The 11,047-nt window shown below is 40.8% G+C and overlaps 1 protein-coding gene across 1 annotated transcript; it reads left to right on the forward strand.

Annotated features, from left to right (window-relative positions):
- Positions 1-198: 198 nt before the first annotated feature.
- On the forward strand, positions 199-10,627 carry ZUP1 (zinc finger containing ubiquitin peptidase 1). The gene is made up of 9 exons (XM_075707122.1): positions 199-502; positions 3,035-3,151; positions 4,058-4,167; positions 4,970-5,138; positions 6,624-6,812; positions 7,134-7,302; positions 7,983-8,134; positions 8,479-8,699; positions 9,893-10,627. The coding sequence occupies exons 1-9, from the start codon at positions 199-201 to the stop codon at positions 9,938-9,940; spliced, it is 1,479 nt and encodes a 492-aa protein (XP_075563237.1). The 3' UTR covers positions 9,941-10,627.
- The last annotated feature ends 420 nt before the right edge of the window (positions 10,628-11,047 follow it).

Consider the following 11,047-nt stretch of genomic DNA (forward strand, 5'->3'; position numbering starts at 1 on the left):
TCAAGATGGCGGCCGCCGCGCGCCGCACTGGCCGGGGGGCGGGGCCGGCGCCCGCCGCTCCCAGCGGGCTCTGCGCGCGCGCAGGCCCCCGCCCCGCGCGAGGAAGCGACGGTTCCCGGCAGGCAGCGGGCGCCGGCGCGGCCGTTGGGCAGGAGCGGGAGGGTTTCGGTTCCCGGGGGAGGCAGCGGCAGCGGCGCGATGCTGGTGTGCGATGCCTGCGGGCGGGCGCTGCCCTCGGAGGTGGCGGCGGCAGCGGCAGTGGCGGCGGGGCGGCGGCACCTGCGCCCGCCCCGCTGCCCGCTCTGCGCCGCCGCCCCGGGCTACGACGAGCTTGGCCGGCACATCGAGGCGGCCCACCCGGAGCCGGTGCCGCCGGGCGCCCGCCGCCCTGAGCCCTTCGCGGCGCTGCCCGAGTGCCCCTTCTGTGGGGAGGCGGCGGGGCCGGAGCTGGAGGCGCACGTCAGGGCGCGGCACGGGCACCTCCTGGGCGCGCCGGGCACAGGTGAGCGGCGGCGGCGGCGGCGGGGGGCGTCGCGCCTGGACCCCGCGGAGGTTGGGGCCGGCCGGGGCCGTTTTGCCGCCTGTGCCCGGGGGCGGCTGCGCCGTGTCGGGTCACGGGCGGAGCGCCTCTTCCGCTGTGCTCTCACCCCGGCGGGTGCAGCCGGAGAGCTCGGAGGCCGCAAACAAGGGGCGGTGACGGCGGGCGGCGGAGGGAAGCCGGCTGGAAGGGGACAGCGAGTGAAGGCGACGGGGGCGTCGCTTGAAACATCTGCTCCAGAGCAGAACGGAAAACACTAATGCAGGCGAAACTGCGGTGTTTTGCATGCCCAAAATACACCATCCGTATCGGTGAAAGCGAATCGTAAAGCTTTTGTGTGATAGTGTTGTCCCAAATAGGGCTCGCTTACCCGGTGTGCAATAAGCCAATCTTCACACACTGAGGCGAGGTACTGTTTTATTTCATTTCTGCACAGAGATGGGTGCTAGGTGGCAATTCCGCAAAGCTAGCATGCCGAATCATCAAGTTAGCATCTATTTATAGACATTCATTACCATATTTAATTCCCTAATACATATGCAGTACTATGTTTGGTTGAAATCTCTTCGTCTAGTATTTAAATTAGGGAGCATGCTCAGTTGTCCTTCAATTGGAGTCTGGGGTGTAGTTGTGGTAGGGGGCTCATGATTTGGTGGTTGTCATCTCCCCCTGCCGGAATTACCTTTCCCCTGATTTCCTTCTTGGCAGATCTTAAGCAACTTCTCATGGTTTACCGATCAAGTCAGTAATACATTACCTAGACTTCTGCTCTTAGACAATCTGTTCACTAAACAGAAGCGTAGTCAGGGTGGGGCCTTACAATGGACATCTATAGCAGCACCAGTTTCGGACAACAATAAGGAGGTGATTTTTACGTATTTGGCGTATGTTTGGTCGCAAAGGCTTGACTTTGCCTCTTGAAGTCTCATCTTTGACAGGATGCTGTAGAGCAGTTGCAATACTCGTTAGAGAAAGGTAGTCAGTTTGAAGTGGAGACTTAGGAAAGATCCAGCACTGAAGTATTCTGAAGTACCGAATGTTGATTTGGAGACCACAAGGATATTTGGGGGCATAAAGTTGGAGTAAGGAAAATACTTATTTATTTGAATACTGTATTTTATGTTCAGCATGGTCAGAATGTTATTCTGACTAACTGTCCAAAGTTGCTGGTAGCTATGTCAATAACTTAGTAATGGCATCTCTGCTAGTGGGTAATTCTCTTAGAAGACTGGCATTCTTGATATAACAAGTTACGTATACTGACAAGAAAAACAAATGATGATGAGGATGCAGAATGTGGCAGTATAATAAACCATGCAGCATATTCTGTGATTAAAAATATGTTTTTCTGAAAAAAAAAAATCCGGATCTTAGCATTGAATAATATTTTACTTCTATGGGTGCAAATAATGTAGAGATCAAAACTTGCCTGCATGCTAATTTCTATTTTAAAAATAGTTGCATTAAGGATGTTTTGGTTTATGTACACAGTGTGTTTCAGGAAACTATGTGTTTGCAGTGTTATGCAAAATGTTGCTGGTGAATTTAGATTATTACACTATCAAGTTTCCCTCCTGCCAGTCATGAACTTTTAGCTTGGGCAAATGCTTTCCAGGAACAGCTAACATAACATATTAATTCCTGTGTTTTGTGAACCTAGGAAGGTGCAAGTAAAATCCAGGGACTCAAAAGGAAGGCAGTAAAGATGGAATCGGGCTCTTCTCTGTGATGTCCAGTGACAGGACAACAGGCAATGGGCACAAGTTGAAATATGGGAAATGCCATTTAAACACAAGAGCACTTTTTTTTTTTTTAAAAAAAAACTGTGAGAGTGGTCAAACACTGGAATAAGTTGTCTGGGGAGCTTGTGGAATGTCTATCCTTGGAGTTATTTGAAAACTGACTGGGAAAGGCCCTATGTAACTTAACCTGTTTAATTTGACCCTGCTCTGAGGGACTAGGTGATCTCCAGAAGTCCTTTTGAACCTCACCTATTCTATATGGTACTCTTCAATAATAATACTAAAACTGCAGAAAGAATTTTTATCTGAGGAGATGCAGGAAGACCAACAAAGTTAGAATGACGGCATGTTTTACTTTATTCTTTCTGCTGTGCTTTCACACGAATATTAAAGTTCTGCAAGCAAGTTGTCTTCTGTTAGCAGGACAGATCTTTTCATTAACAGTTTGATATTTCAGACTAAGCATTTCTTAATACAAATATTAGCATAGCAAATTGTGATCTATGAGTTAAATTGGGCAAAACTTGATTAATGGAAAAAAATATGTTTTAAAATTGTCAGGTATTTAGATACAAATTCTTAATTGGTTAAGAGAGTAACAGCTGTTTAGAATTTGCTGCCTTTTACTGGGGAATTTCAATGGCAACACAAAATTCATTACTGTGTATTTATCTTAGACTTTGTATCGATTAGGGGGGTGATTCTCACAAAAATCAGGAATTACATTAATCTATTAGCTGCATTTCTTTTTCAGACACAGGAAATGGTGAACAGCTTTATGAATGTCCAATGTGCAGTCTCACCTGTACAAACATTCAGATTCTTGAAGAACATGTGGATTTACACTTAGAGGAACAAAGCTTTTTGGAAGGTACATGAAAGGATACAGGCTTGATAATACTTTAAAGCATTTACAAGTATTTGCATGTTGCAGTATAGAATCTCAGACAAAATTTAAATATTTCCTTATTTAAAAAGAGAACTGGACGCATACATAATGAAGTTAACATAGTTAATAGCAAGTCCTATCATTTGCCCAAGTGCTCTACTTAATTACATATGCTAAAAGAAATATTGTCTACACGTGCTTGTTAAGTAAATGCAATGTGTGTTAGCCAAAACTAAAACTTAGAGCGAAAAATGTTTACAAGACAGCCATATTATATTTTTTTTTTGTCCTAGCTCTATAGGAGGTTTACATACATGGAATTTAGAGTGGCACGTTCCAGTGTGATGAGCTGAAAATCTACAGCTTACAAAAACTTCAATTTTTTTTCTCAGTTCTTTTCTCTAAATGCTTGTGCTGATTCATTAGTCATAGTGATAAAGTAAAGGAATCAAAATTAATTTTATTTATTAGCATGACTAATAAAATCCTAGAGATTCCCTATCCAGTTCTCTGATCCTAAATTTGTTTTTGTCACACTGTTACGAGACCACTGGCAGTGATCCTAGAAGCTAATAAGTGTGTGGTATTCAAGAAACGGGGACTTCTTGCTAACAGTGAAGTGAAACATAGTAAACAAAAGCTGTTTTCTTAGTAGTAGAGGTACGTGCATTATTTGTCAAGTAATTGCCTCTGTCACTCTGCATAAACTTTGTCCAAGTCAAGAGTCTGAGTCTCAGTAGACTGAATGCAGTCAGTCCTGTTTCATGTTTACTGCTAATAGCTCAAAATAGTGTGAGGTGCATCTCCTAAAATTAATGCCCAGATCCATCACAGCATTGTTAACCCCTTGATCAAATCCTCTCTCTTTGAAATGTTATTCCTCGGTAGGTGGAAACATAAGAGATCTAGAACTGGCTCAGCAACTCCAAACTGAAGAAGACAAGTGGCAGAGATCAGAAGAAGAGAAGCGAGAGAGGGAAGAATTTAAAAAGCTGCAAGTACGGTAATATTTCTATATGGTAAAAATTGTGAACAGTTGTGCCATTAAAAGCTGAGTATCTTGAAACTGTAATGACTTGGGACAGACATACCAGGTCAGACCTGTACAGTCAGACAGGCTGTGTTGAGGTGGTGGTGCAGGAGTGGGTTGCAGGCAAACATGGGCTCTGAGCAACCCTGATCCTGGCACAGGTTCTGGGCATGCCTGCCTTGAGCTACTTGGCTTTACTGCTTTGAGTGGTGCTGGCTCAGGATGGGGCTGGGTGCTCCCTGTGGATGCCATATCACTCTCACCAGGGGCCCTGGCATGCCTGTCGCCTCGCAGTGTGCTCCACCCAGCTCTAGTGCTCTGTCTTGCAGCGTAGCCTGGAGTGTATTCCCTGGCAGAGCGCCTGAGGCCCTGAGCAGCCTGGCTATCCTCTTCCTGGGTACCATCACCTGCTCTGGTGACCACTCCTCTGCTAGGTCCTGCTTCCCTCTACTTCCCACCTGATAGCCCTGATAGCTCATTTCCCGCTCGCTCTTGCTACCTCCTGGCCATTGACTGCCTCTGTGCCAATGGCTGTCTGCCCAAGAGGGAGCAGAGGGATGTGCCTGCTCTTCCAGGTGTGGCTTTCCTAGTCCCACATTCCTATTTAGGAGTGAAGCTTGGCCTTCAGCTCTAAAATATCATAAATCTGAAGTGTATGTGTCACTGTTCACTATTTTTCAAAGTTACTGATTGTGCATGCAGCTTCTTGAAATCACTAAAAGTTAATTTAAAAAATGTGATTTAAATCATGCACGTTCCATCCCTAACAGAGACAGTATGGCTTGGAAAATTCTGGAGGCTACAAGCAGCAATTCCTAAAGAATATGGAAAGGGAAGTTGATAGAGGAAGGATGCAGCCTTTTGAATATCACAAGAGAAAAGCTGACATGATGGAATGTCTGGCTTTTGGTATAGATGATGGGAAAACAAAGACCTCAGGTAAAAATGCTGAAATTATACAGCTAAGACTGTACTTTTTAGACCTAGGTTGTAATGACCAAACCTGTCTTTAATGAAGCATGTAATTGGATGTTTAATATTGGTTATGTCCCAATTCTAATCCTTATTTTTGAGATCAGTCTATACCATTTTAGTCCTAAACTAATAGGTAAATTAAAGCTTGGTATATTTCTAATCTCTATTCTAACCTGAAGACTTTTTTTCTTCTTTTTTTTTGTTTTTTCTCTTTTCCTATGGAACCTTGGAACCAAGTTTTCTGGTTAAGGGCCCAGATACAATATGTAACAAAAGATGCAAATGTCTTATTACAAGTTGTTTGTCCTTGAGTGTATGCTTGTTTAATACTTAGTACTCACTGGTTCCTAACCTAGTGTAGCTGTTAAAATTTACAGTAGCTTTTTATCTTGTGTTTCAGTGAGTTGTAGTATCATGTAAGCTGGTCCCAGGTAAGCACAGCATTCATCTGATTACGAAGTCCAAGAGAGTACTGGGAGGAGTAGATGTCTAGTTGATACATCTTCTTTGAAATGTTTTATAATTGGTACAAAAATACAGTACTGATGGATTTCTGTGTCCCTTTCACAAGGCTTCCTTGTCTTTACTTGCCAAGACCACAGTTCAAAGGTCTTTTAGGTTATTGCTAGTGGTTCTATCTTACAAAATATCCATTTGGTTCTTGACAGGTAAAATAAGTCTTCTTCTATAAAATGCAGAGTGGAAATAATATATTTGAAGTTTTCATTCTTAGTAATGATGTAGACTTCAGAGAGGAATTCAGAAAATAATCTGTGATGGCTATGGAATGATTGTCTTCACAATAGCATGGCAATAAAGGGCCTTTGAGAATTTACATATACAAATTGGAGAGAGCATTCCTAAGCATGTTTTTTCATGTAACAAAGGAGGATTTGGAATATCCTGCAAGTGGATTTTTTAAAAATATTTACAGTAGTTCTTGAATCCTGCACCATTCCTTTTCTTGTCAGTTTCTCCAGGAAAGATAATTTGGGGGAATAAAAAGATTACATACTAATTACATAGTAATAGCATAAGTATTTCCATGTTTTTAAATGGGTGTTTTACTGGAGGTGGCAGTGGCATAGAAATGCTTTATCAGTGACATTACTTTTCCTGTTTCATTGTAATAGTTCCTGTGCATATCGCATATCATCATAGCGTAGTCTGAGCTGTTTAATAGAAAATATTCACTGGGCAGCAGCAGTGAAAAAACAGTTTGAATTCCAGAAGCTTTGTAGTACATAAGTTTATCAAGACCATCAAAATGAAATAGGTGTAATGTCCACTGGTTTTGTAATTTGGGTTCTAGATGTAACGTATGATCACTTAGAAGTTTTAAAATAAATAGTCTTAACCTGTATCTGTTCTAAGCTGGGGAAAGAATCTTTTTCTGTCCACTTTTGTAGTTCATTTTACAGATAAACTTTATATTTGGTCTTCTTTTAGGGGTCATTGAAGCATTGTGCAAGTACTATCAGAACGAAAACAAAGATGTGAGGCGTGTATGGCTTTCAACAGGAGTAGATCACTTCCACTCATCTTTGGGCGACAGAGGCTGGGGTTGCGGTTACAGGAACTTCCAAATGCTCCTTTCCTCACTGTTGCAAAACAGCTTGTATAATGACTCCTTGAGAGGTATTAAACAAAACACTGCCTATTTATTTCACCTACCTCAGATGACAACCTACTGACTGATGTTTTACCTTTTCATTTACACAGCAAGGCTTACTAGGTCAATGATACCTATTAAATGTTTGTTATACCACTGCAACTTACTGTGGAAAGAATCAGAGTGGTGAATACTGGCAAGGCATGATGTGGTTGAAGTTTTAGCTTTAGGGTTTTTTTGGTGCATCTTTGTAACATTAACTGCCTCTTATAAAAGAAGCTGAATATTTGTAATTAATAGACTATTTCAGTAACTGTAACCGCAATTCAAAAGCTTTTCTGTTCCAGATACTACACGAATTCCTAGTATACCAAAGATTCAGTCCATGATTGAAGATGCCTGGAAAGAAGGCTTTGATCCTCAGGGGGCATCTCACTTCAACAACAGATTATATGGTTCCAAAGCATGGATAGGAGCATGTGAAATTTATTCACTGTTAACCAGTCTCAGGATAAAGTAAATATTGCTTTTTTTGTTGTTGTTACTTCTAAGCGCTGATTTAAGTGCTGTACCTTTGAAGGTCAGAATTGCCAATGGTGCAGTGACAAAGCCACCTTAGTGGCTTTAAATTTAACCAACCTATAAACAGATCTGGTTTAGCACAGTATAAAGCTGTGTAACTACTTATGCAGGGACATAAATTGAATAAATATTTAGATCATTGAGACTTGGTGCCGAATGATGCCACATGTGCATAAAATCAAACATTGATTAAAACCTTAATTTCTCAAGAAGTTTCTTCTTAGGAAAAAATCTGAATTTCAGCAATTCACTTCCATAATTATGAAAGCTGTTTATTGGATTCTCTAGTGTACGTGTTTCACACAAAAAATCAAACATTTTAATTTTTGTAAGCTTCCCAAGTTCTTGTTAGACTGAATGGAGTAGAGTGTTTGTTACAGAATAAACCTTCCAATTTTGAACAGTATATATTGCATTGCTTTGTAATTATGTGTCCCCTACTCCTGTATTTAAAAAAAAAAAAAAAAAGTGGTAATGACCACTTGACTCCTGGAATTGCTGTATTTACAAAACATTCTTGGTGCCTGAGGAAGGGACTGAGAGATGAAAAAATTGTTTTTAACAGACAACCTGCTTGAAATTTCATTGTTTTTTTCATTCTAAATGTTCTGTAGGTGTCAAATCATTGACTTTCACAAACCAACTGGCCCTATGGGTACACACCCTCGTTTATTTGAGTGGGTTTTGCGTTACTATTCTACAGATAACGAAGGTGGTGCAAAGGTAGTGTGTACTTCCAAACCATCTATCTACTTGCAACATCAAGGTCAGTATCACAATATGCCCGTTTCTTTCTATTGTCTATCTTTCATTATATGTGCCGCAATTCAGAGCAGCATTTTGCACTCCTCCTTCATTTAATTGAAGGCATGGCTTTACTTCCTATTATTTTTTTATTTAGGAAGAGCAGCATTAAAGTTTGTATTTTTATTGGATGGAAGAGATGGGTGTGACTAGGATCTCAACTTTTTGACATCTGCTCTTCACTTATAACTACCTTATTAGATTTCAAGTAAATTCTTCCTTGATCTGAAAAATAAGTGGTATGCTATGAGGAAGTAAGTGGGATTTATGTGTTTTTAAAATACTGAAAATCTATTTTGCAATTAGGTCATAGTCGTACTGTTGTTGGAATAGAAGAGAGGAAGAATAGAACCTTATGTTTGCTACTGTTTGACCCGGGATGTCCTTCCCAAGAAATGCAGAAACTGCTAAAACAGAACAGTGATGGTACTAGTCTCAAACTACTTCGGAAATTTGTGGGTAGCTTAAAAGAAAAGCAGTACCAGATAGTGGCTGTAGATGGTGTACTCTCATTGGAAGAGAAAGCTGTAAGTATTTTGGAAAACAGTTTCTGTCTAAGAAAATTTAAGAGAATCTACATTTCTTCTTTAATACTCAAATGCATATGCATATGTGGTTGCATGGTGAATTTTTTTCATCTCTTCACTTTCTTCGTTGTTATTCTCTGCTACTTTCTGCTTAATCTCTGAATTGAGTAATCACAGGGTACCAATACTAGAAAGGTTTTGCATGTAAATACGTGCCACCTTCATGTAACTGACTTCTAAGTCTTATGAAGCTCACAGCTGTTTGCATATGTAAATTAGGGTTCTTTTTTTTCTTTTCATTTTCTTACAGTATTTTCTCCTAAGTAACTTATTGTGGGCATATAAGGTACTTAAGAAGCATTCACAGTCCAAAATTGTGTTCAGGGAGTTTTATTGCAACTTTGTAAAGCTATGTGGTGTCTACCAGCCTTTGATAGTTGAAGAACAAGGTGCACAGATACTGAGTCCTAACCGTCCAATGTCTCCTCAGCTTGGACACTAGAACTAGTGCTTCTGCTTTCTGAAAGTACTTAGAACTTCATATATTCAAAACACACCTCTGAGCAACTTATATGTTTGAGCTGTCAGCGTTTTTATAAATCCTATCCACATGTTTGAGCATTGTAACTTTTTAAGACCTTAGAAGTTTTCAGCTGAATGTCAGATGTGGCTTTTGTTTCTTAAGCTTTCTCTTTCCTACATTAACAAATTGATTCTGAGGAACCATGTTCTGATTCTGTGGTGTCTTATCAACACTGCTCAACATGTTCAAGCATTAAGGCAGACTTTTATTTAAACTATGAAATAGCTGGTGACTGAGTCACCTGCTCAACTATATTTAACATCTATATATTGAAATGAGGTATTGTCTTAAGTGTTTTCTGGCCCTGAACATGTCAGAAGTAGCAATGAAACACAGCCAACCTCTTTTCCTCCTACTGGCAAAAATCTTTACAATTCGGGACACAGTAAAAGGAAGAGTGTGCTTTGGTTTTATTTTTTTTCCTCTTTTCAAAGATTTTATTTGTATTTAAAAATACCAGTTATTTAGAATTTTGTCTTGAAAGCTCCCATTTAGTTAAGATGAAATATAACCCCTTATATTTGTTAAGCTTACTAGACTACTAATTTGGAAAATGCTCTTTAACGTAGTATTTTCATTCATGAAGCTATTCTCCCCACTTTTTTTTTAGGCTCGCTGCCATGCTTCTCAGGTATTAACATCAGAGAAGATTCCTTAAAGGATGCCTTTACTACCTCTTTTGGAATCTGCTGGATGCAAAACATTTAACTTCTGGACTGTGACCCTAACTCAGCAATTTCTAGACTTAAACTATGTCTCCATAAACGTTTGGGGGCTCTGGAGAAGCACCACACTGGAGTAAAACCTGTAGTTTTGATCTTCAGTTAAAACTCTGCCCTCCTGATGAATCTGTAACTCTGAAGTATTACAGTCCTTGTCTTTCTAGAAAATTTGCTGTTTTCTTAGTTGTTTAAATTGCAAAGCAACACCTGCCATCCCGTAGCAAATTATGCACCATAGTTAACTGTCGATAAGCAGTGGATAGAGATACTATGGAAGCTACTTTATTGGAGTGCCGCTGTAAATACATTTAGGCTGACTCTGGCCAATGCTCTATTTCTTACCAAATTTGATCAACAAGCACCTATTATGCCTCAGCAAATTCTTCTGCAACTATTCACAAAGTACAGAGACAGTTCAATGATTCAATGTGATACAGTCTGTTGCACAAGGGATTAGTTTACTACTGAACTTCTTTCAGTTAGCTGGCTTATCTAGATATATCACTTGTAAACATGAACGTGTGTGCTTATGAGGTGGATCAGTGTTAGCGCTGGCGGCGAGGGCTAAGATAGCGGTGTCCAGAGTGGGGTGTGTGTGCTCTAGGGGCTACGCGAGACAATGCATTGGGGAACAGGAAGAAAATATTTCTTTTGTACCATGAATAAATAGAATTAAAAAAATATTTTTAAAAGTGTTTATTTCACCTTTATTTCACCCTTTTTTTAAATTTCTGGTTTTTGTGTGTGTTTTATAATGTATAGCTCCTAGGCTTCGGAGGCATCTCAAAAGGACATTTGAGCTGCCTGTTGACTAGGGGCTCCATTGTGCAGGGTTAGTGCCCTTTAAGACACTGGAGCTGTCTGCTGAGACAAGTATCTTGGGTGCTTGAGGTGCCCTGCTGCTCTGGCTGGATGTGAGAGTCGTGCCTCTCCCGCAGGGCAGCTGGAGGCTGGGAAGGATGGTCGAGTGTGTTGCAAATAGCACTGGATGCCTTTGTTTAAGCGACTGAATGATGCCATGGCATCCATTTGCTGTAACTAGA

This window comes from Pelecanus crispus, chromosome 3 (genome assembly GCF_030463565.1).
Source record: "Pelecanus crispus isolate bPelCri1 chromosome 3, bPelCri1.pri, whole genome shotgun sequence".
Classification (NCBI taxonomy): Eukaryota; Metazoa; Chordata; class Aves; order Pelecaniformes; family Pelecanidae; genus Pelecanus; species Pelecanus crispus.

What these genes read in the sequence shown, in the direction of transcription:
- ZUP1 (XM_075707122.1), top strand. Translation starts at nt 199, where the DNA reads ATGCTGGTGTGCGATGCCTGCGGGCGGGCGCTGCCCTCGGAGGTGGCG. An exon ending in GTATAATGACTCCTTGAGAG is followed by an intron (nt 6,813 to 7,133) that starts GTATTAAACAAA and finishes TTTCTGTTCCAG; the next exon opens with ATACTACACGAATTCCTAGT. An exon ending in TCTCATTGGAAGAGAAAGCT is followed by an intron (nt 8,700 to 9,892) that starts GTAAGTATTTTG and finishes CTTTTTTTTTAG; the next exon opens with GCTCGCTGCCATGCTTCTCA.